At 43.5% G+C, this 26,536-nt stretch overlaps 1 protein-coding gene and 1 pseudogene across 2 annotated transcripts; both read left to right on the top strand.

Annotated features, from left to right (window-relative positions):
* LOC120910520 overlaps positions 1-8,722 on the top strand; it is a 70,152-nt pseudogene extending 61,430 nt beyond the window's left edge.
* Positions 8,723-14,622: 5,900 nt separating this feature from the next.
* LOC120909527 (gastrula zinc finger protein XlCGF64.1-like) lies at positions 14,623-18,943 on the top strand. Of its 2 annotated transcripts, none has more exons than XM_040321304.1 (3): positions 14,623-14,658; positions 15,463-15,604; positions 17,101-18,943. In XM_040321304.1, exons 2-3 carry the CDS (start codon positions 15,541-15,543, stop codon positions 18,162-18,164), a joined length of 1,128 nt encoding a protein of 375 aa, XP_040177238.1. In that variant the 5' UTR covers positions 14,623-14,658; positions 15,463-15,540; the 3' UTR covers positions 18,165-18,943. The 2 variants fall into 2 exon arrangements, with proteins under 2 accessions (XP_040177238.1, XP_040177237.1); XM_040321303.1 differs by having other exon boundaries at positions 17,098-18,943.
* The last annotated feature ends 7,593 nt before the right edge of the window (positions 18,944-26,536 follow it).

Here is a 26,536-nt window from a genome sequence, read left to right as displayed (position 1 = left end):
TACCTGAGTATTGTTGCTGATCATGTCCATCCCTTTATGACTACAGTGTACCCATCTTCTGATAATGCACCATGTCACAAAGCTCCAATCATCTCACTACTGGTTTCTTGAACATGACAATGACGTCACTGTCCTCCAATGGCCTCCACAGTCACCAGATCTCAATCCAGTAGAGCTCCTTTGGGATGTGGTGGAACAGGAGATTGGCATCATGGATTTGCAGCCGACAAATCTGCAGCAACTGCGTGATGCTATCATGTCACTATGGACAAAAATCTCTGAGCAATGTTTCCAACACCTTGTTGAATTAATGCTACAAAGACCTAAGACAGTTCCCAAGGCAAAAGGGGGCCAAACCCCGCACTAGTAATGTGTACCTAATAAAGAAGCTGGTGAGTGTATATAATCAACACATGGTTTTCATGTTGAATATATTTGGTAAACCTCCTTCACCTTTGGACGGAGGGTTTACAATTAATTTTTACTTGTCCAATGACCAACAAGGCCACTATATTTGTCTACAGGGATCAGAGTCTTGTGTGGATCACATGATCACATCAATGAGGATGGAGGAGGAACCGAGTCACATGACTGAGAGGATATTAGACCTCACCCTGGAGATCATCTACCTGGTGACCGGAGAGGTGAGGAGGATTCTGGGAGGTCACATGACATCACTCTTATCTCTAGTAATAAAAAAACAGACCTGACCGGAGAGGTGAGGAGGATTCTGGGAGATCACATGACCTCACTCCTTGTATTCTGCTCTTCCCCTTTAACAGAAATATGCTGCAGTGAAGATAACGTGTATTGAAAGTCTTGTACATGGGATGTATCCAGCGATGTCTGAACGATGGGGTGGAAGCCAGAACTCCATTGCTTTACCTCCACCTTACTCCTCAATTCTTGAGAGAAACAACATGCAGAAGATTCAAGAAATCACCAACAAGATCACTGAACTGCTGACAGGAGAGGTGAGCGGTGCTGGGAATTCTGGGCCATTATCCAGTAACAGACAAGGGATGTGTCTGGATGGTGACCAGGGCTGTGGAGTCGGTAGATAAATGTTCCGACTCCGACTCCTCAGTTTTATGTACTTCCGACTCCGACTCCCCGACTCCGACTCCCCGACTCCGATGTATTAATATGCGAAATGTATTTTATACATTCCTTGAGGGAAAGAAACGCAACCTACCACAGGACTACTGGCTGGGAAGCCAACAGTCTACTGTATTGCACAGTTTAAGCAAAAGACAAACACAATGAAAACAATCAAGTGACTGGATAGTAGCAGCAGGCATAAACATCAGGAACAGGATCTTTACCAGTTCAAAAATACAAACCACATTATTTGGTTGTTTTAGAACAAAAACAAAGCTTATCTATAATGAACCAAAAACAAAATCTGCAAAACCTAGAAATGGTTTATATTAATCTTGAAATGTAGTTCTAGGCTTAGCAAATGCAAATCAATTCAATGTAGAGTTCTAAGGATGAGAATTGCCTCTGCCAGATCCTCTTTCATAGAGGCTCTTAAGTCCGACTTTATTATTTTTAGGGCTGAAAATAATCTTTCGACACTGACTTGGGTGGGTGGTGTTGCAGTAACTATTCTGATCACTAACGATCTCTGGATAAACAAGGATGGCTTCTTCAACAGTAAGTTTTGATGAGCGATCATACTTTTCAACTTCTTTTAGTGCTTTATAAAACTCCTGTTGGAATTTTTTTATTTGGACACTTACTGGTTCTCTAACATGCGTTCCCTGTAAAAGCAGAACACAACACTATGGAAAGTATAAGTATTGCAGCTCCTAATTGTGTGTTGCGTGCCATATAGTGAAGCACATGAAAAGCATGCTTCTTCACGGTCACTTAACTTGTTCGTTTTGCGGTTACGTGAGGCACTGCATGCATTGGTCTTTATTCTTACAGTAGAGAAGTCATTAATTATAACTTTTTGTGAATTGGGACATTTAAACTTGCTTTTTTTTTTTTTTAATTCCAATCTAAATTTAGTAGGAGTCGGAGTCGGTGCATTGTTTGCCGACTCCGACTCCAGGTACCCAAAATTTCCCCCGACTCCTCGACTCCGACTCCACAGCCCTGATGGTGACTGTATCATTGTGTGTGTCAGGTTCCTATAAGGTGTCAGGATGTCACAGGGAATATCTCCAAGGAGAACAAATACTTAGAAGGAGACAAGGATCTCTACAAGGACGTCATGATGGAGAATAAGCCGCCCCTGACATCATCGGGAAAGAAGAGACTTAATTGTAAAGGAGAGAGCAGTACGGAGGCTCCACCTAGATCCCCCATCATCTGATAAACACATAGAAACAGTGGCACGGATTCAGAAAGGAGATACGACGGCGTATCTCCGAATACGCCGTCGTAACTCTGAGTTGTGTTGTCGTATCTATGCGACTGATTCATAGAATCAGTTACGCATAGATTTCCCTAAGATCCGACCGGCGTAAGTGTCTTACACCGTCGTATCTTAGGCTGCATATTTACACTGGCCGCTAGGTGGCGCTTCCGTATATTTACGCAAGGAATATGCTAATTAGGTAGATATGCCGGTTCAGAAACGTACGTCCGCCCGGCGCATTTTTTTACGTCGTTTACGTTCGGCTTTTTCCGACGTAAAGTTACCCCTGCTATATGAGGGGTATCCTATGTTAAATTAGGAAAAAGCCAAAAGGCTGGCGCTGCGCTGAATTAAATTAATGATTGAAATATAAATAACCTAAATGATGAGCTGCTAGCACTAAAAATTGTGTACAACAATCCAACAAAATATACAAAAACAAGGGGGAAATGCAGCGCTAATCTGTGATAAATATATAATTCATGTGATTAATTGTGAAGAAAATTCATGAAAAATAATAAATTAAAAGTTCATTCTGGGGTGCAAATTGAGTCCAGAAAATATAAACAAAATTCCAAAAAAACGTGAAAGAAAAAGAAAACAGTAAGTGATCCAGCTTAATTTTCTCAGAAAGGCTGTTTGGGAAATTGATGTAATAACTCCCAAGTTGATGATAGTAAAGTAAATCTCTGCAATACACCCGTGCGGAAAAATTGCCTGCTTACCAGAATGAAAGACTGTTTTGCATCAGTCTCATGGAGCGTGTGGGAAGTATGGTCTTCCCGCAACCGGTCCGCCTGGATGATCAGAGTGGGGCTCAGCAGGAGGTCCAGGATATACCTCCTCTGCTGCGGATTCCAACAATGTCTCCTCGGTAGGGAGAAAGTACCGAGGAGACATTGTTGGAATCCGCAGCAGAGGAGGTATATCTCTCTATACTTTACTATCATCAACTTGGAGTTATTACATCAATTTCCCAAACAGCCTTTCTGAGAAAATTAAGCTGGATCACTTACTGTTTTCTTTTTCTTTCACGTTTTTTTGGAATTTTGTTTATATTTTCTGGACTCAATTTGCACCCCAGAATGAACTTTTAATTTATTATTTTTCATGAATTTTCTTCACAATTAATCACATGAATTATATATTTATCACAGATTAGCGCTGCATTTCCCCCTTGTTTTTGTGTATCCTATGTTAAGTATGGACGTCGTTCCCGCGTCGAGTTTTGAAAATTTGACGTCGTTTGCGTAAGTTGTTCGCGAATAGGGCTGTACGTAAGGTGCGTTCACGTCTAAAGCAATGACGATTTGCGGCGTAATTTCGAGCATGCGCACTGGGATTCTTTCACGAACGGCGCATGCGCCGTTCGTAAAAAACGTTAAGTACGCGGGGTCACCATTCATTTAAATAAAACACGCCCACATCATCCCCATTTGAATTAGGCAGGCTTACGCCGGACCACAGATGTTACGCCGCCGTAACTTAGGGCGCAAGTTCTTTCTGAATACGGAACTTGCGCCCTATTTTCCGGTGGCGTAACGTATCTGAGATACGTTACGCCCGCCAAAAGATACACCAATGTATCTGAATCCGGGCCGTTGTATTCTAAGCTATGAGAGGACATTCTATGTAGTCTCTTGTTTTAATATTTACTTTCAGATTACTTAGAAATAGGTTGGCAGATGATGGACTTTAGAGGCGTATTACAGATAAAAAAAATATGTAAATGTATTAGAAGAGAAACAAAGAAATAATAAAAAACATACATAACAATATGGCCGTTCCTAGAAGGGCCAAAGAACACAGAAATTAATAACACACCACCTATAAACCAGAGAGGTACAATATATTGAAGAGGAGGACACCAAGGTCACTTCCTACTGGTGTATATATTGTGACAGGAAGTCAGGTAAATCTGTGGGTGTTGTCACAAACGGGACATACATTTCTGCCTTGCTTAGACAATACACTAATCATTATTGGGCGTCAGCTGCAAAAATAGCCAGACAAGGTCTAAGGGCGTTGAAAGACTCCAGCTGTTCAGAGTGAGGCAATTAAGCCCTCTATAAGAAGTCCAGAGGGTTACCACTAATTGCTGCGTCACTCCTAAGGCTGTGTGAGTAGGAGAGCAGTGCCAGAAGGTCTTCTGTGAAGGTGAGAAGAGGATTGATTTTTCTGTGTGAACAAAATCAAAAGACTATTGTTTGTGCTGTATGACCAGCACTGTCTACCCAGCAGTAGGCTGTGTTAGACTTCATAGGTTCCTGTGTGGAAGGTAGACGCCCAGAGTGGCTAGGATTTATTTTATGTTTGATTTTGTTTATGCTGTTTGGATGCTTGCAATTGTTTTCCAGCAAGATGGAAAAATAAACCAGAAACGTTGTTTTCAACCGTCTTCGACTGCCAGTCTGTATAAATTCAGTGTGTGGTGAACCCATCCAAGGGGTCACACACCCCGCTACCGAGCTAACCCCTCACAATATATATTTGTATAGTTTATGGAAGGCGATGTATCATGAACAGCTCAGTTCAACATGTTGCGCATATTGAAAGGACGCTTCTTCAGGAGCTTATGGCGTGTTCTGTAGATAAGAAATTTTAAAGAAAAATACACTTTACTCAAAAAACAAATAAACATAAAAACATTTGTTCTTGCCTTAAAGGGGTTGTAACATTTTTCCTTTACCTTAGTGCAGTCCTCCTTCACTTACCTCATCCTTCCATTTTGCTTTTAAATTACCTTATTTCTTCTGAGAAATCCTCACTTCCTGTTCTTTTGTCTGTAACTCCACACAGTAATGCAAGGCTTTCTCCCTGGTGTGGAGTGTCGTGCTCGCCCCCTCCCTTTGGATTACAGGAGAGTCAGGATGCTCTCTACGTTGCAGATAGAGAAAGGAGCTGTGTGTTAGTGGGCGTCCTGACTCTCCTGTAGTCCAAGGGAGGGGGCGAGCACGACACTCCACACCAAGGAGAAAGCCTTGCATTACTGTGTGGAGTTACAGACAGAAGAACAGGAAGTGAGGATTTCTCAGAAGAAATAAGAACATTTAAAAGCAAAATGGAAGGATGAGGCAAGTGAAGGAGGACTGCACTGAGGTAAAGGAAGCTGTAACGGTCACCACCGTTTACGATATTCCATTCCATCAACCCACGACAGCTTATCCGACAAGCCAGCAGACACGATCCATAAGAATTCCCTCAGAAAGACGAGACATACGCTCTGTATTCTGAGTCAAATGAATGAACCTTTAATGGTACACTCTCAGCTTTTTATGCAGTTACAGGCATGTTACAGTAATCAAAGGAACAAAGAAACTCTCCACCCACACATCACACAATGGGGCTTCAATACACATTCTTTTAGATAATGACATTCAGGTGAGTTAATTACTACTCATTACCCAGACGGTCTGGCTCTGCGACAAGTTCCCCTCACCTGTTACACAAAACACATTGCTTTACTAAATATAATTGACATGCTAATTCCCTACCCCTGAAAGGAGACATCTGACCTTTCAGACTTCATTAGTACAATGGACACAAACGGTATTCGCATCACACAATGGAATGTCTAGGAGCAGACGCAATTAACACCTCAAAAACATGTGTCCCCCCCATTGAATGAAAACACTCCATTTGGAGTCAGACTTTAACAACTTGTAATATTCCAAGATATCCTGCAAAACATGAATTATCAGTAATGTCCCATCTCATGTAATTTATAATTAATATTTTCAGTCACCCTATGCCCAAAAGGGGTGTCACGGGCCATTCTGTTATTTAGGAAAAAAACAATTGTACCTTTACAACCCCTTTAATATATTTGGTATTGCTGCACAGCCTCCCACAGCCCATAAAAACTAGCCCCACCCCTTAGCATGGTATAAAATAGAGTGTATCTTTAGCAACACCAGTGGGGTATTATTGTCCTATTGTAATGGTCAAGGGGACAGAGTAAAGAAGATGTACTAACCCAATACCCAGCCCATAACTCTGCACTGGATGTGATGACGCTAAGGGACAGTCCATTGCTGAAGTGTAGGGGATCACCATCTGCTGGGGGGAGCGGAGGAAGGCAAGTAAAGGTGCTTCTCTTCTTCCCTAGGGTGAAGAACAGATTAATATAAAAGTTGAGGTTAAAGAGGAAGAAGAAGAGTCGTATGTGGGGGGTGATCAGCCGTCCGCGGAGGAGGTTGGGATGATTATGAAGAGGGAACAGGATGACATTTCTCACGTTATCAACACAAGTAAGTATAGGCACTGTAGAAGAAAGAGGTCACAATCTCATTTTACTTCTGAGTATAAGGATTAAGGATTGTAGTTTAACAAAAATGGTTAGATAATTCTCAGATCTTTACATCATCTGATCTCACATACTCACAGTATAGCACGGCCCTGGTCCTACATACAACAAGGGATACATTATTAGTCTTATTCTCCTCTGTTTGTTTAAAAAAGGCAGTCTTACCTCTGAGTATATGCCTTGCATCTAGGAGGTTGGACAGTAGGCAAAATCAAGGGCAGCGCTTTACTTAGTGTCTATACCTCTGTTACACACTGACCTGCTAAGCTTTGGGAACGATTTATAAAAACGGGAACATTTTTAACGTAACAAGTATGATGAAAATACTGTACTCCATATAAAGAGTTCATCTCTATTTCTTTATTTAACGTCATGTTCCCAAAAAATGAGGAGGAGATACTGTACACCATATGAAAGATCCATCTCCATTCCTCAAAATAATGTCATGTTCCCAACAAATGAGGAGGAGATACTGAGATTGCAGGCTTGGCTGGCTTAAATCCGGTTTGGTCTCCACCCAGAGACTGGCCACATTAATCACCTTGCAGGTGGACAGACAGACATGGAGAAGGCCATAGGAAAGGTCCATCTCCTTTCCTCAATATAACGTCATGTTCCCAACAAATGAGGAGGAGATACTGTACACCATATGAAAGGTCCATATCCATTTCTCAGTATAACATCATGATTCCACTTATTTATTTGTACGAAGGTTAAGCTAAAACTCCAGTCATTTGTGAGTGTAAAGGAAATTTGTAAGTTCTGTATGTATTGCACACGGCACTAATAATGTTTTCGGTACATGTTTGCATTCTTTCGAGTCCTGATTAGAATTATTCTGCTTATGTTACGCCCCTTGTTATCATAAATGTACAATTGTAATATTAATGTGATACCTATGTAATCATGTGTATAAAACCCCTCAATTGCGTCATAATAAGGCAGAACAGTTATTTGGAAAGATGCTGAGTGTATCTTTTGTGTCTGTTCCCTACTGCAGTAGTTATTATTATTTTTTACATTTTTCTTTCCAACAGATGGATGTGATGTGAGGAATTCCTCGGAGAGACATCTTCTATTATCTGCTGAGTCAGAAGATAATGTCATCACACAGGATCCTCCAGGAGGAAATCCAAATACACAAAATATACATTACAGACCTTCCTGTCCGGAGACATCAATGGATCCCTCTGATCAGGGGGAATCTTCTCATCAATCACATACTATGATTGTAAATATCCATGTAAGATCTCACACTGCAGATAGATCAACAGATCCTTCTAATCCCGAGGAATCTTTCTCACCCCATGAAGGAGATCACCGAGGTGACCATCTCTTCTCATGTTCAGAGTGTGGGAAATCTTTCACTCAGAAGGGAAACCTTATTCGGCACCAGAGAATTCACACGAGAGAACGTCCATATTCATGTTCAGAGTGTGGGAAATCTTTCACTGGGAAAGGAGCACTTACTACACACCAGAGAATTCACACGGGTGAGCGTCCTTATTCATGTTCAGAGTGCGGGAAATCTTTTACTCTAAAAGGAAACCTTGTTGACCACCAGATAAGTCACACGGGTGAGCGTCCTTATTTATGTGTAGAGTGTGGGAAATCTTTTGCTCAAAAAGTAGTTCTTGTTAGACACCAGAGAATTCACACGGGTGAGCGCCCTTTTTCATGTTTAGCGTGCGGGAAATCTTTCACTCGTCAGGAAGTCCTCGTTAAACACCAGAGAATTCATACGGGTGAGCGACCTTATTCATGTTCAGAGTGCGGAAAATCTTTTACTCAGATAGGCGGTCTTGTTAGACACCAGAGAATTCACACAGGTTAGCGTCCTTATTCATGTTCAGAGTGCGGGAAATCTTTCGTTTGTAAAGAAGACCTTATTAGACACCGGATAATTCACACAGGTGAGTGTCCCTATTCATGTTCAGAGTGTGGGAATTCTTTCATTTGTAAAGGAAACCTTGTTAACCACTTAAGATCCGGACCTTTAGGCAGCTAAAGGACCCGGCCAGGTTTTGCGATTCGGCACTGCGTCGCTTTAACAGACAATTGCGCGGTCATGCGACGTGGCTCCCAAACAAAATTGGCGTCCTTTTTTTCTCAACAAATAGAGCTTTCTTTTGGTGGTATTTGATCACCTCTGCGGTTTTTATTGTTTGCGCTATAAACAAAAATAGAGCGACAATTTTGAAAAAAATACAATATTTTTTACTTTTTGCTTTGATAAATATCCCCAAAAAATATATAAAAAAACATTTTTTTCCTCAGTTTAGGCCGATACGTATTCTTCTACCTATTTTTGGTAAAAAAATCGCAATAAGCGTTTATCGGTTGGTTTGCGCAAAATTTATAGCGTTTACAAAATAGGGGATAGTTTTATTGCATTTTTATTAATTTTTTTTTTTTACTACTAATGGCGGCGATCAGTGATTTTTTTCGTGACTGCGACATTATGGCGGACACTTCGGACAATTTTGACACATTTTTGGGACCAATGTAATTTTCACAGCAAAAAATGCATTTAAAATGCATTGTTTACTGTGAAAATGACAGTTGCAGTTTGGGAGTTAACCACAAGGGGTCGCTGAAGGGGTTATGTGTGACCTCATGTGTGTTTACAACTGTAGGGGGTTGTGGCTGTAGGTGTGAAGTCATTGATTGTGATTCCCTATATAAGGTAACACACGATCGATGACAGCGCCACACTGAAGAACGGGGAAGCTGTGTTTACACACAGCTCTCCCCGTTCTTCAGCTCCGGGGACCGATCGCGGGACTCCAGCGGCGATCAGGTCCCGCGGTCCCGGTCAAGGACCTTCAGACCGGGGCGCGCGCCCCACGGCTGGGTACTAGCACAGGACGGACCTGTACGTGCATGTGCCCAGCCGTGCCATTCTGCCGACGTAAATGTGCGGGAGGCGGTCCTTAAGTGGATAAACACTAAAGAATTCACACGGGTGAGCTTTCTTATTTATGTACAGAGTGTGGGAAATCTTTCACTTATAAAGGAGACTTTGTTAAACACCAGAGAAGTCACACGGGTGAGCGTCCCTATTCATGTTCAGAGTGCGGGAAATCTTTCACTCGGAAAGGACAAATTCTGAAACACCAGAGTCCGGGAGTGAGTCCTCCTTATTTCTCCAGCTTGTCGGTGTCCTTCCCCCTGTGTTCATAAGGCTGGGTACAATGTATATCCTCTTATTGCCACATGTGAATGCAATTTTTCTATAAATGTGTTTATATCTCAATAAAGTTTTACATGCATTAGATTGTGTACATTCCTGTCTTTTCTTTATGTCATATAGGACGAACGAGTGCCCCCCCCCCCCGAACCATGCCAGGCCACAAGCCCTCAACATTGGGGGTGTGGTTGCTTTGGGGCACCCACACCCTGGATGTAAATAAAGGAATTTAAGGGATGTGGGGATGAGGCCCTCTTCCCCATCAACATGGAGAAAAGGTGCTTTGGAGTGGAGGGGGCAGCCCCAAAGTACCCACCCCCCCATGTTTAGGGAATGTGGCCTGGTATGGTTCATAGGAGGGTGGGGGGCACTCGCTTGTCTCCCCCTTTCCTGGCCTGTTAGGCTGCATGCTTGCATAAGGGTCTAGTGTGGATTCTGGGGGCCCCACACCATTTTTTTATAGAAAAGGTTCCCCTTAAAATCCATACCAGACCCGAATGGATTTTTTTTCTTTTACCAGCAACTTTTTTTATTTATTATTCAGCTGTCAGCAGGGAAGCCCATTAAGAGCTGATGACTCATCGGTTGTTATGGATGCGGTGGCCAGCTTCCTGGTCCCACTCTTTAACAACCAGCTTTTAATGTGCCCTGATTGGGTGCAGTGCAATGCAGGGCAAACACCCTGCAAATTCAGGTGGCTGGGTCAAGGTGGCCAGGACCTCGGACTGTCCTGGCCAATGCGAGATACGTGGTCACTGTAAGGTGAACGTCCCCATTCATGTTCAGAGTGTGGGAAATCTTTCCCTAAGAAAGATGTTCACCAGAGAAATCACATGAGTGAGCATCCCTATTCATGTTCAAAGTGCAGGAATCATTGTTTTTTTTGTAATTCCTTTATTTTCCAGTAAGTTGCAAATTTATAAACATGTAGATAGAAAGCATATTCAAATATCAAAGGAAGTCTCACTGTTGGGTCAAAATGCCCAAAGGTGTGAAAAAATAAGATACAAATGGTGATACGTAACATTGCGAACTCAAGGGTAGTCAACTTACAAAGCCGTGATGGCAATACTGACCTCGTATACAGATTCAAAGGCTTCAAATGTTGCAACTACATACATGTCGGGAAGCTTGACATCCTGGCGGTCAATGGACCCAGGAGAGGAGAAGAAAACCATGTCAATATACATATGGAAATTCAGAAACTGTATGGTGTAATACCCCAAGACTGAGCCAACTACAAGAGGTAGGGGGGTAGACCGAGGGGGATGGGGTGAAAGGAGAATGTGAAGACCAAAGAAATGGAGAGGGGTCCGAAAAGAAACCGAGAGAAGGAACCATACGTCCCATGCACAGAAAAGTCGTAAAGTAGACAGAAAGAGAGATAGGGCCTATCGCTAGGAGAATGTAAACTAACTGCAGTAGGTCAACCAGGTTGTGTAACCTCCTGGAGGTAAGCGTCAGTATACAGTATATGAAATGTTTCCAGGGCCTCCAGGTGTCACGAAAGGTCTCTTCCCAGTTGTTCAAGGTAATGTGAGGTCCTCCATGTCCCTGAGCTCATTGAACCATTAGCCGCATTCAAGAGCTGAATTGTTAGGGAGGCCTTGTATTTGTTGATTGGTCTTTCCGAGAGATGCAGCAAGCATCAATCAATCATCAAATGCGCTTCAATCATCCTGACACCATAACAACCATGGTGCCGTGATGATTAAAGCGCTGACACCAGGTGTTTGGAGTATCTTTATCTGCTGATTGTTAAACTTTCTGGAATACACATATTTCTATTGTGGTGTAGGATCTGGGCCTGCTGTCCCTCCATCCCTTTTTTTTTTCCCTCTCTCTCTCTCTCTCCTCTCTCTTTCTCCCCTTTTGAGACATGCCCCTTTAAGCCACACCCAATATTTAGTATAAGCCATACCCATTTTTCGCCGATAGCCACACTTCACACACCGCATTTTTCTTCCCCCGATAGTCACAACAAATGCCCCATCCCTAATTATTTTAGGACTCCGCCTACAGACAAAAAAGTGTCCCTATACATTTTTTCACAATGTTGGCAACTATGCTCACAGAATACTCCATAATTACAGAGGAACAAATAAGAGTCATAGAGACACATAAACACACAATAAAAGGAAGGGGGGGAAATGATGGAAAGGAAAAACACAGCAGGTAAGCAATTAACATACTACATTTTTCTGCTTTTATCTTCAATTTTGTAGGATAGTTATCGGATCTGGTGATTCCTTTTTTTTATTTTTTTATTGCGGTGTTATCTTATAATAATCAAATATTGGAAATAGATGAGACTCTCCCCTTTAATAACTTTACTGTCAGGGTGGAGATCTTTACCAATTTTATCGAGTGGAACAAAAGGACAATTCATGGTGGAATGTAGAGACAGAAAAAGCCTGATTGTAGGGGAGGAAGTGATGTCAGGTGCAGACAGGAAGTGATAGAGAGGCAGGAAGTAAGGTAACTAATGAACAGGAAGTGATCTAGGGGTCCGAACAGGAAGTTCCTGGTGAGAGAAGTGTATTGTGAGGGATTAAAGAGAAGACGTTGGAGCTGGAAGCAGAGGAGGTAATAAGATATTACTTTATAAAATAACCCCCATTATGTCTGCCTTTCTACTCCTATATACACTCACAGGCCACTTTATTAGGTACACCTGTTCAATTGCTTGGTAACACCATGTGCTTATCAGCCAATCACATGGCAGCAACTCCGTGCATTTAGGTATCTACACATGGTGAAGACGACTTGCTGAAGTTCACCGAACATCAGAATGGGGAAGGAAGAGGATTTTAGTGACTTTGAATGTAGCATGGTTGTTGGTGGCAGACGGGCTTCTCTCAGTATTTCAAAAACTACTGATCTACTGGGATTGTCACACAAAACCATCTCTCGGGTATACAGAGAATGGTCCAAAAAGAGAAAACATCCTGTAAGCGGCAGTTGTGTGGAGGAAAATGCCTTGTTGGTGTCAGAGGAGAATGGGCAGATGATAGAAAAGCAACAGTAACTCAAATAAACACTTGTTACATACAAGGTATGCAGAATACCATCTCTGAACGCACATCACATGGAACCATGAAGCAGATGAGCTACAGGAGTAGAAGACCACACCAAGCGCCACTCCTGTCAGCTAAGAACAGGAAACTGAGGCTACAATTCACACAGGCTCACCAAAATTGGACAATAGAAGATTGGATAAACGTTGCCTGGTCTGACAAGCCTAAATTTTAGCTGCAACATAAAGGGATGGACATGATCAGCAACAATACTCAGGAAAGCCGTAACATTTAAACAATGCTCAATTGGTGCTATATCCCCACACCATTACATCACCACGGCTTATCTGAGTATTGTTGCTGATCGTGTCCATTCCTTTCCTGACTACAGTGTACCCATCTTCTGATGGCTCCTTCCAGCAGGATAATGCACCATGTCACAAAGCTCCCCAATCGTTTCTTAAACATGACAATGAGGTCACTGTCCTCCAATGGCCTCCACAGTCACCAGATCTCAATCCAATAGAGCACCTTTGGGATGTAGTGGAACAGGAGATTGGTATCATGGATGTGCAACCGACAAATCTGGAGCAACTGTGTGATGCTATCAGGTCACTATGGACAAAAATCTCTGAGGAACGTTTCCAACACCTTGTTGAATTAATCCCACAAAGACCTCCCACAAGGCAGTTCTGAAGGCAAAAGGGGGCCAAACCCCGTACTAGCAAGGTGTACCGAATAAAGTGGCTGGTGAGTGTATATAATCAACACATGGTTTTTTATGATGAATATTATTGTTATTTATTGACACAACACAAACACGGTTGTATACCTCCCTCACCTTTGGATGGAGGGTTTACAATGAATCTTTACTTGTCCAATGACCAACAAGGCCACTATATTTGTCTACAGAGATCAGAGTCTTGTATGGATCACATGATCACATCAATGAGGATGGAGGAGGAACCGAGTCACATGACTGAGAGGATATTAGACCTAACCCTGGAGATCATCTACCTTGTGACTGGAGAGGTGAGGAGGATTCTGGGAGGTATCGCTCTTATCTCTATTAATAAAACATAGACCTAAACGTAGAGGTGAGGAGGATTCTGGGAGATCACATGACCTGACTCCTTGTATTCTGCTCTTCCCCTTTAATAGAAATATGCTGCAGTGAAGATAACGTGTATTGAAGGTCTTATACATGGGATGTATCCAGCGATGTCAGAACGATGGGGTGGAAGCCAGAACTCCATTGCTGTACCTCCACCTCACTCCTCAATTCTTGAGAGAATCAACATGCAGAAGATTCAAGAAATCACCAACAAGATCACTGATCTGCTGACAGGAGAGGTGAGCGGTGCCGGGAATTCTGGGACATTATCCAGTAACAGACAAGGGATGTGTCTGGATGGTGACTGTATCATTGTGTGTGTCAGGTTCCTATAAGGTGTCAGGATGTCACAGGGAATATCTCCAAGGAGAACAAATACTTAGAAGTGCAGAAAGATCTCTACAAGGACGTCATGATGGAGAATCAGCCGCCCCTCACATCACCGGGTAAGAGGAGACTTTATTGTAAAGGAGAGAGCAGTACGGAGGCTCCACCTAGATCCCCCATCATCTGATAAACACATAGAAACAATGTATTCAGTCAGTGTGTGTGTTTCCTACAGATGGATCCAGTAATGGGAACCCACCAGAGAGATGTCCCCATCCTCTGTATTCCGGGGATTCCACACAGGAAGGTCACACCATCCCTCACCATCATCAGGTAGGTGGGACTGAGCATGTAGATCCAACAATGTATTCTAAGCTATGAGAGAACCTTCTATGTAGTCTCTTGTTTTATTTACTTTTACATCTGAATTTCAGACTTTGTTGTCCCTCCACATCTCTATTTATAGCTCCTTTATCGTCATCCCCCATTTTTATTGCTTGCTTATTTTTTTTTATATCAATATAAGTCCTATTTCCCTGTGGGTCCCGGATCCAGTCACATGAGATCCTGGGTCCTCTTCCTCCTTGTGTTGCCCCAATGGGGGTCACATTCTGGATGACATCTGGATGGGAAAATAATATGTTTTTCTCGTCGTGATTCCTCTTAAGCCTGCCTTGCATACACACGATTGTGATAAAAAATGCTCAAGCAAAGCGCGGTGACGTACAACACATACGACGGCACTATAAAGGGGAAGTTCCATTCGAATGACGCCAACCTTTAGGCTGATTATTTTAATTTCCCATCTCATAACTTGCTTCTGAGAATGCGTGTTTTTTTCCCGTCGTTAAAGTGTACACACGATCAATTTTCACGACAAGAAAAATGATGACGTGAAAAACGACGATAAAAAATAGAGCAGGTTCTAAACTTTTAATGCCCATTTGTCTCGTCAAGAAAAAATGCTCTGGAGCCTACACACGACACACCAATTAAAATTTTTTTTATTTTTTCTCGTCATGAAAAAGGGTCGTGTGTACGCGGCATAAGGGACAGTCCATTGCTGAAGTGTAGGGGATCACCATCTGCTGGGGGGAACAGAGGAAGGCAAGTAAACGTGTTTATCTTCTTCCCTAGGATGAAGAACAGATTAACATAAAAGTTGAGGTTAAAGAGGAAGAAGAAGAGTCGTATGTGGGGGGTGATCAGCCGTCCATGGAGGAGGTTAAGATAATTATGAAGAGTGAACAGGATGGAAATTCTCCACGTATCGACACAAGTAAGTATAGGCACTGTGGAAGAATCGGGTCACAGTCTCATTTTACTTCTGAGTATAATGATTGTAGTTTAACAAAAAATGTTAGATAATTCTCAGATCTTCACATCATCTGATCTCACATACTCACAGTATAGCACGGCCCTGGTCCTACATACAACAAGGGATACATTATTAGTCTTAATCCCCTCTGTTTATTTACAAAGATCCCCAGACTGGGGCAGCGATCCTTCAATTGTTTGTCCATACAGTAAAGATTTGAAACTGTGTATAAGGACCAACAAAAACATTTTACCTTTTTACTGCCACCCCTCTTTTTTATTATTTAGTTCTGCCTCACTCTCCTCAGGGTGGAACTGATATCCATCTTTGCCCCACCTCAGTCCCTTCCTCTTTACGGGTAGGAGAAGGCCTGGATACCACTCCCTTTTCAGTGCCTGGGGATTCTCAATACCAGGTAGAGAATTACCCCCTTGGTGGACCGTCTTGGGCAGGCGTGGCTCCCTTTTCTATTAGCAGTAAGGGACCATTCCTGCTGGGAATGGACCAGGTGCCATATCTGGGTGGGGTAATGTCACAGCAGATCCTGGTTCAGGGGCAACTGTAAGTCAATATAAATTGTACCCACATCCATTCCCCTCATTTCTTTTTGATACAACAAGAAATCCTCAGACAACGCTGGGCTTAAGCACATGAGTATATGCCCTGAATCTAGGAGGTTGGATACTAGGCAAAATCAAGGGCAGCGCTTTACTTAGTGTCTATACCTCTGTTTCACACTGACCTGCTAAGCTTTGGGGACAATTTTTAAGAACAGGAACATTTTGTACCTAACAAGTATGATGAAAATACTGTACTCCATATAAAGAGTTCATCTCTGTTTCTTGATTTAACATCATGTTCCCAACAAATGAGGAGGAGATACTGTACACCATATGAAAGGTCCATCTCCATTCCTCAATATACCGTCATGTTCCCAACAAATGAGGAGGAGATACTGAGATTGCAGGCTTGGCTGGCTTAAATCAGGTTTGGTCTCCACCCAGAGACTGGCCACATTAATCACCTTGCAGGTGGACAAACAGATTGAGGAACAGAGATGGGCCTTTCATTTGGCCTTCTCCATGTCTAACGTCATGTTCCCAACAAATGAGGAGGAGATACTGTACGCCATATGAAAGGTCCATCTCCATTCCTCAATATAACGTCATGTTCCCAACAAATGAGGAGGAGATACTGTACACCATATGAAAGGTCCATCTCCATTCCTCAATATAATGTTATGTATCCAGATACATGTCATCGATGCACAAATTATTAATACTCGGTGCTCTATAGTTTTGTGTGATTTGTATATTTTATTTGGTTTATTTTCATATTTTGGTGTTAAAGTTGTATCCAATCCCATGCCTGAGCTCCGTGAAACTGTTGACTGTTAGACCAACATATAATACATAATTCTTTTATTATTTAACTTTTTTTTTATTGCTTTCCAGCAGATGGATGTGATGTGAGGAATTCCTCGGATAGACATCTTCTATTATCTGCTGATTGTAAGTCAGAAGATAATGTCATCACACAGGATCCTCCAGGAGGAAATCCAAATACACAAAATATACATCACAGACCTTCCTGTCTGGAGACATCAATGGATCCCTCTGATCAGGGGGAATCTTCTCATCAATCACATACTATGATTGTAAATATCCATGTAAGATCTCACACTGCAGATAGATCAACAGATCCTTCTAATCCCGAGGAATCTTCCTCACCCCATGAAGGAGTTCACCGAGGTGACAATCTATTCTCATGTTCAGAGTGCGGAAAATCTTTCACTCGGAAAGGAAATCTTATTTATCACCAGAGAGTTCACACGGGTGATCGCCCTTATTCATGTTTAGAGTGTGGGAAATCTTTCACTCATAAAAGGGCCCTTGTTATGCACCAGATAAGTCACACAGGTGAGCGTCCCTATTCATGTTTAGAGTGCGGGAAATCTTTCAATCGTCAGGAAGTCCTTGTTAGACACCAGAGAATTCACACAGGTGAGCGCCCTTATTCATGTTCAGAGTGCGGGAAATGTTTCACTCAGAAAGAAAAACGTATTCGGCACCAGAGAATTCACACGGGTGAGCGTCCTTATTCATGTTCAGGGTGCGGGAAATCTTTCAATCGTCAGGAAGTCCTTGTTAGACACCAGAGAATTCACACAGGTGAGCGCCCTTATTCATGTTCAGTGTGCGGGAAATCTTTCACTCAAAAAGGAACCCTTGTTGAACACCAGACAGGTCACACTGGTGAGCGTCCTTATTCATGTTCAGAGTGTGGGAAATCTTTTACTCGTCCGAAAGTCCTTGTTGAACACAAGAGAATTCACACAGGTGAGCGTCCTTATTCATGTTCAGAGTGTGGGAAATCTTTCACTAAAAAAGTAGCTCTTGTTAGACATCAGAAAATTCACAAAGGTGAGCGCTCTTATTCATGTTCAGAGTGTGGAAAATCTTTCAACAAGAAAGATTATCTTGTTAGACATCAGAGAAGTCACAAAAGTGACCGCCGCTAATCATGTTCAGAGTGCGGGAATTGTTACATTTGTAAAGAAGACCTTATTAGACACCAGATAATTCACCCTGGTAAGTGTTCTTATTCATGTTCAGAGTGCGGGAAATCTTTCACTCTGAAAGGAAACCTTGTGAGACACCAAAGAAGTCACACGGGTAAGCATCCTTATTCATTTTCATAGTGTGGAAAATATTACAACAAGAAAGATCATCTTGTTAAACACCAGAGTAGTCACACTAGTGACTGTCTCTATTCATGTTCAGAGTGTGGGAAATCTTACATGTGTAAAGAAGACCTTATTGGACACCAGATAATTCACCCTGGTAAGTGTCCTTATTCATGTTCAGAGTGCGGGAAATCTTTCACTAAAAAAGTAGCTCTTGTTAGACACCAGAGAAGTCACATGGGTAAGCATCCTTATTCAAGTTCATAGTGCGGAAAAAATTACAACAAGATCATCTTGTTAAACAAGTGCGGGAAATCTTACATGTGTAAAGAAGACCTTATTGGACACCACATAATTCACACGGGTGAGCGTCCCTTTTCATGTTCAGAGTGCGGGAAATCTTTCACTCGGAAAGGACAACTTGTGAAACACCAGAGAAGTCACGCTATGCTCTAAGTACGGGAGTAAGTCCTCCTCATTTCTCCAGGCTGTCGGTATACTTCCCCATGTGGCCATACGGCTGGGTACAAGGTCTCTCTTCTTAATGCCAGATGTGAATGCAAACTTTTTTTGTGACTTTGTTTATATGTATTAAAGTGTTTTTATGCATTAGATTGTGCGCTTCCCTGTCTTTTTATTTTAAGTAATATGGCTAATAGGGGTGCGCATCTTCACTGGTCCCACGATTCGATTTTATTCGATTGCCATTGTCTGGTCAATGATTTGATTCGATTCGATTCCACGATGCATCACGATTACTAACGAGCTCCCACTTCCGCTTGGGCCAGAAGATTGCCCGGCTATGCAGGAGAGCACAGTAAGACATGCGCTCCCGGCTGTGAAGCTTCAAGCTGTCACCGCTGGATGCCCACAGTAGTATTGCCAACGCTGTGGACAGGCGGGTGGAGAGAATGAATGGTTTGGGCGGCCGCGTTGCTGGACCGTGGAACAGGTGAGTGTCTTTTTATTAAAATTCAGAAGATACACTTTTTTTTGTAGCTGCTGACTTTTAATAAACACATTTTTTTACTGGAACTCTGCTTTGAATTAAAAATAACCTCACTCCCTTAAAGTGGAGTTCCACCCAAAAGTGGAACTTCCGCTTTAAGCACTCCTCGCGCCCTGACATGCCCCATTTTGCATGTCGTTTTTTTTGGGACGGGGGGAGTGTGTGTCCTCTTTTAAGTGGGACTTTCTGTCCCGGCCACCTAGGTGACTCCTCTTCTCGCTCCTAGGCGGCCACTCCCTGCCAGCGATCTTCTGGGACACAACACCGGTCCCAGAAGATCGGCTGGCCAATGGCAGAGCGCAGTGCGGCTCGTGCACTGCGCGTCCGGCCGTGAAACCGTAAGCTGTCACGACCGGGTACCACCGCCCACGGTAGATTTGACGGCGCCAAGGATACAGCCACATCGATGGACCGTGGGACAGGTAAGTGTCGGTTTATTAAAAGTCAGCAGCTACACTTTTTTTGTAGCTGCTGACTTTTAATAAACTAAAAAACGGGTGGAACTCCGCTTTGAAGTGTACACTAATCCGGTGCGCTACAGGGTACAGGAGTTCACGCACACGGCTGCTGGGAGGTCAGGATTGATTAGAATCCACAACTGACAAACAGCCCTGTGAAGTTCCCTGCACTACTGTCACTGTGCTGACATTTCTCTGGGCTCCCCTATTTGCACCTTCAAGCACATTACGGGCCAGATTCACGTAGCTCAGCGGATCTATAGATCCGCTCGTTCTACGTGAATTAAGATCCGCTCCCGCAAGTTTAGGAGGCAAGTGGCTAATTCACAAACCACTTACCTCCAAACTTGCGACGGCGGATCCTAAATCCCCCAGCGGAATTCAAATTCCGCGGCTAGGGGAGTGTCATATTTAAATCAGGCGCGCTCCCGCGCCGATTTAAATACGCATGCGTCGTCCGGGGAATTTCCCGGCGTGCATTGCTCCCACTGACGTCAATAGGACGTCAGTGGTTGCGACGTGATCTAGACTTGCGACGCGCGTGTTCGTGAATCGGCGTACGCAAACGACGTAGGAAATTTCAAAATCGACGCGGGAACGACGGCCATACTTAACAATACTTACCCCTGCTTTTAGCAGGGGTAAGTATACGACGGGTACCGCGCTACGGAAACGACGTAAGAACACCGCGTTGGGTCCGCGTACGGTCGTGAATTTCGCGTATCTCGCTGATTTACATATTATTCAGTGTAAATCAGCGGGAACGCCCCCGGCGCCATTTTTAATTCAAAAAAAAGATCCGACAGTGTAACACAGTGTGACACTGTCGGATCTCAGCCCTATCTATGCGTATCTGATTCTATGAATCAGGCGCATAGATAGGACCAGAAAAAATCCGAGATACGATGGTGTATCTGAGATACACCGTCGTATCTGCTTCGTGAATCTGGGCCTACGAGTTAACACAGTGGAATGTGCAAATGGGAAGCCAGGGAAATGTCAACACAGAGCATGTGTAAGTACACATTTGTACTCTACATGCTGCTGTTAAAATACCTGTGTGGTAATAAATGCAAAGTTATAATCCTTTAAGTGCCCACTGCTGTATGTGCATTTTAAAATATATGCAGCTTCATACCTCATTTCTTAATCTGTGTATACTCGGTATATGCGCTCATGTGACTGCCCGGCCCAGTCCGCCTTCCTCGTATCACTTCTCTGCTCTCTCTTGACGTCAGTGGGAGTTCTCAGCCCCGCCCACCGACTGTAGCTAAAAATCAATGAAAATAATTTATGGACAGCCGCACACCAAAATAAACCTAAAAAGGTAGCCTTTATTGGTGTAAAAAGGATAAAAAGCACTACAAAACACAGCACAGCAAGCAGTGGGGTAAAAAAGCTGACGCGTTTCGCACAATCAGTGCTTAGTCATAGCTATGACTAAGCACTGATTGTGTGAAACGCATCAGCTTTTTTGCCAGCACCCACGGTCTTTGAGGAGGACATTGATTGCTTATTGCATTTGCCTGGAGCGGCGGTCTCTTCTTCACCGACTGTAGCTATTAGATCCGAAGAGAGGCGGGCAGGGCTGACATCAGGAAAAAACGTGAGAGGCATTTATTACAAAACAGTTATTTTGATAGCCACGCTCGGCGCTCTCCCGGGAGGGGCGGGGCAAGTCGGGATGACGTCACCCGTCATCGATTTTTCGGGTCGCATGCATCGATGCCACATCGGGGGCACCCAAATCACGATGCATTGATTAAATTATGAACCCCTAATGGCTAAGCATCCCTATTAATGTTTCGAGCACAGAAAATCTTTAACTCTGAAAGGAAATCATGTGAAACACCAGAGAACATCACTATAAATGTTTAGCGTGCGTCAAATCTTTTTCTAATGCCGCGTACACACGACTGTTTTTCATGACGTTGTTTTTCCTGTTGTGAAAAACGGTTGTGTGTACGCTTTTTACGATGGGGAAAAAACGCGCATGCTCAGAAGCAAGTTATGAGACGGGAGCGCTCGTTCTGGTAAAACTAGCATTTGTAATGGAGATAGCACATTCATCACGTTGTAACGGACTGAAAGGCACAAAGACTGAAAAGCGCGAATCGTCTCTCACCAAACTTTTACTAATGCGAGGATCAGCAAAAGCAACCCAAAGGGTGGCGCCGTTTGAATGGAACTTCCCCTTTATAGTCCCGTTGTACTTGGTGTACGTCACCGCGCTTTGCTCGAGCATTTTTTTTCACGAACGTCTATGCAAGGCAGGCTTGATAGGAATTACGAAAAATCACGTTGAATGACATGAATAACGGTCGTGTGTACGCGGCATAAGAAAGAGAGCCTAGATGATGATCACCAGAGAAATCACATGGGTAAGCATCCCTATTCATGTTCAGAGGACAGGAAATGAGGCCTTGACCACCAGAGATTCATCTGGGTCAGCATTCTTATTCATGTGACAAAAGAAGGTGAGTTGCGCTAAAAAATACAAAACATAAAAGGTTCAAAATGTGCATAAGGGTGAAAAAAAAAAGAATTTCTATGAAGTCCAAAAGCACAAGAGGCTATAAGCAATGTAAGTCAAGTGGCTGTGGAACAAACGGAATAAAATCATCATAAAGTGTTAAGAAAAGTGAACTTGAAAGGGGAATCCTCCACTTTAAGAAAGCCACGACACACAGGTTAAGGTGTACTCTTACCACAAAAGAAGGAACCTCTTCTTACGGAAGGTCACATAAGCCTTAGTACATCAACCATTAATGAGATCCGAAGAGAACTGCGGTTATGGTGTGCCTCCCATGTGCAGTTCCTTCTGAACGCTGCTGGGGGCACCTGATGCAAGGAGGGACTCTGCTTAAGGCACCTGATGTAAAGAAGGACTCTGCTGGGGACACCTGGTGTAAGGAAGGACTCTGCTGGGGGTACCGGATGTAAGGAGGGGCTCTGCTGGGGGCACCTGATGTAGGGAGGGGCTCTGCTGGGGGCACCTGATGTAAGGAGGGACTCTACTGGGTCACCTGATGTAAGGAGGGACTCTGCTGGGGGCATCTGATGTAAGAAAGGACTCTGCTGGGGGAACCTGATATAAGGAAGGACTCTGCCGGGGACACCTAAAGGATTTCTGGTGGCAGGCGATGTGGCAAGTGACACTCTCAGGGCTCCCACTGATTCTGCATTATGGGGAATTAAATGATTTCATTTTATATTACAATGTAATAATAGAAATAATGCGCTGCAATCATCCTGACACCATAACAACCATGGTGCCGTGATGATTAAAAGCGCTTGCATTCAGTTATTACATGTAATGTATCGGGCCGTGCGGGCCCTGCCCTTGTTATAAATTAAAATTTAAATAAAAGCGCTAACACCAGGTGTTTGGACTATCTTTATCTGCTGATTGTTAGACTTTCTGGAATACACATATTTCTATTGTAGTGTAGGATCTTTCTTTCTTTCTTTCTTTCTTTCTTTCTTTCTTTCTTTCTTCTCAGACTCGAACCACACCCTTTTGAAACATGCCCCTTTAAGCCACACCCAATATTTAGTATAAGCCATGCCCATTTTTCACAGATAGCCACACTTCGCACACCGCATTTTTCTTCCCTCGATTGTCACGCCAAACAACAAATGCCCCACCCCTAATTATTATAGTACTCCGCCTACAGACGAAAAAGTGTCCCTATACATTTTTTCACAATGTTGGCAACTATGCTCACAGAATACTCCATAATTACAGAGGAACAAATGAGAGTCTAAGGCCCCTTTCAGACGTGCGGACCATATGTCCGCTTTTTCATCCACCCGTTTGCGGATGAAAAAGGGACATACATTGGTCCCTATGTGATTGCGGGTGTCAGCGGATAAACATCCGCTGACACCCGTAATCACCCGCCTCCGCAAAGATCCGATTTTGCAGACGGAAGAATGTCCTATTTTTTCTTCCGTCTGCGGATCGGATGAACACGGACACACGGTCCGTGTTCATCCGATCCCCCATAGGGGAGAGCGGAGAAAAGACAGGGCGGTCCCTGCACAGTGTGCGGAGACCGCCTGTCATCCACCGGCTCAGCGGGGATATACGGAGCGATCCCCGCTGAGCTTACGCACACACGGAGGCGGATCATTACTGATCCGCCCCGTGTGAATTGCCCTTAGAGACACATAAACACACAATAAAAGGGAGGGGAAAAAATGATGGAAAGGAAAAAAACAGCAGGTAAGCAATTAACATACTACATTTTTCTATGCTTTTATCTGCAATTTTGTAGGATAGTTATCGGATCTGTTAATTCTTTTTTTTTTTTTTATTGCGGTGTTATCTTATAATAATCACATACTGGAAATAGATGAGACTCCCCTTTAATAACTTTACTGTCGGGGTGGAGATCTTTACCAATTATATCGAGTGGAACAAAAGGACAATTCATGGTGGAATGTAGAGACAGGAAAAGCCTGATTGTAGGGGAGGAAGTGATGTCAGGTGCAGACAGGAAGTGATAGAGAGGCAGGAAGTGATATAGGGGTCTGAAAAGGAAGTTCCTGGTGTGTTGTGAGGGAGTAAAGGGAAGACGTTGGAGCTGGAACCAGAGGAGGTAATAAGATATTACTTTATAAAGTAACCCCCATTATGTCTGCCTTTCTACTCCTATATACACTCACATGCCACTTTATTAGGTATACCTGTTCAGTTGCTTGGTAACACAATTTGCTTATCAGCCAATCACATGGCAGCAACTCCGTGCATTTAGGTATCTACACATGGTGAAGACGACTTGCTGAAGTTCACCGAACATCAGAATGGGGAAGGAAGAGGATTTTAGTGACTTTGAATGTAGCATGGTTGTTGGTGGCAGATGGGCTTGTCTCAGTATTTCAAAAACTACTGATCTACTGGGATTGTCACACAAAACCATCTCTCAGGTATACAGAGAATGGTCCAAAAAAGAGAAAATATCCTGTGAGCGGCAGTTGTGTGGAGAAAAATGACTTGCTGGTGTCAGAGGAGAATGGGCAGACTGGTTCCAGATGATAGAAAGGCAACAGTAACTCAAATAAACACTAGTTACACATCTCTGAACGCACATCACATCGAACCATGAAGCAGATGAGCTACAGGAGTAGAAGACCACACCGAGCACCACTCCTGTCAGCTAAGAACAGGAAACTGAGGCTACAATTCACACAGGCTCACCAAAATTGGACAATAGAAGATTGGATAAACGTTGCCTGGTCTGATGAGCCTCAATTTCAGCTGCGACATTCAGATTGTAGGGTCAGAATTTGGCGTAAACAACATAAAAAAAAGCATGGATCCATCCTGCCTTGTATCACCGGTTCAGGCTGGTGGTGGTGATGTAATGGTGTGGGGATTTAGTACCAATTGAGCATCGTTTAAATGCCACGGCTTACCTGAGTATTGTTGCTGACCATGTCCATCCCTTTATGACTACAGTGTCCCCATCTTCTGATGGCTCCTTCCAGCAGGATAATGCACCATGTCACAAAGCTCCAATCATCTCACCACTGGTTTCTTAAACATGACAATGAGGTCACTGTCCTCCAATGGCCTCCACAGTCACAAGATCTCAATCCAGTAGAGCTCCGTTGGGATGTGGTGGAACAGGAGATTGGCATCATGGATGTGCAACCGACAAATCTGGAGCAACTGCGTCATGCTATCATGTCACTATGGACAAAAAGCTCTGAGCAATGTTTCCAACACCTTGTTGAATTACTGCCACAAAGACCTAAGGCCGTTCTGAAGGCAAAAGGGGGTCAAACCCCGCACTAGCAAGGTGTACCTAATAAAGTGTCTGGTGAGTGTATATAATCAACACATGGTTTTCATGTTGAATATATTTGGTATTTATTGACACAACACAAACACGGTTGTATACCTCCCTCACCTTTGGACGGAGGGTTTATAATGAATCTTTACTTGTCCAATGACCAACACGGCCACTGTATTTGTCTACAGAGATCAGAGTCTTGTATGGATCACATGATCACATCAATAAGGATGGAGGAGGAACCGAGTCACATGACTGAGAGGATATTGGACCTCACCCTGGAGATCATCTACCTGGTGACCGGAGAGGTGAGGAGGATTCTGGGAGGTCACATGACATCACTCTTATCTCTATTACTAAAACACAGACCTCACCGGAGAGGTGAGGAGGATTCTGGGAGATCACATGACCTTACTCCTTGTATTCTGCTCTTCCCTTTTAATAGAAATATGCTGCAGTGAAGATAACGTGTATTGAAGGTCTTATACATGGGATGTATCCAGCGATGTCTGAACGTTGGGGTCGAAGCCAGAACTCCATTGCTGTACCTCCACCTCACTCCTCAATTCTTGAGAGAAACAACATGCAGAAGATTCAAGAAATCACCAACAAGATCACTGATTTGCTGACAGGAGAGGTGAGCGGTGCTGGGAATTCTGGGACATTATCCAGTAACATGACTATTGTATAAGAGATGTACTCTTTTCTACATACCCCACATCTGCCTATCGGCCATTTCGGGGGTCCCGTAACGGTCCCCCGCTGAGCTCAGATCGTGTGGGAGATTCCTCCCAGGACCCCCAGCCGCAGGCAAAGCAGTGCGCTTGGCCGGGGGACCCGAAGCGTCCCTAGGGGGACTCCCATGTTGCCGCTGAGCTCGAGGGAAGGGGCCCGGGGAATAGCTCTCAGGAGGCCAGGACCTCCTAGCTCGCACAGCCT

This window comes from Rana temporaria, chromosome 8, assembly GCF_905171775.1.
Source record: "Rana temporaria chromosome 8, aRanTem1.1, whole genome shotgun sequence".
In the NCBI taxonomy this organism is placed as follows: Eukaryota; Metazoa; Chordata; class Amphibia; order Anura; family Ranidae; genus Rana; species Rana temporaria.
This window is presented reverse-complemented; position numbering and strand designations above follow the sequence as displayed.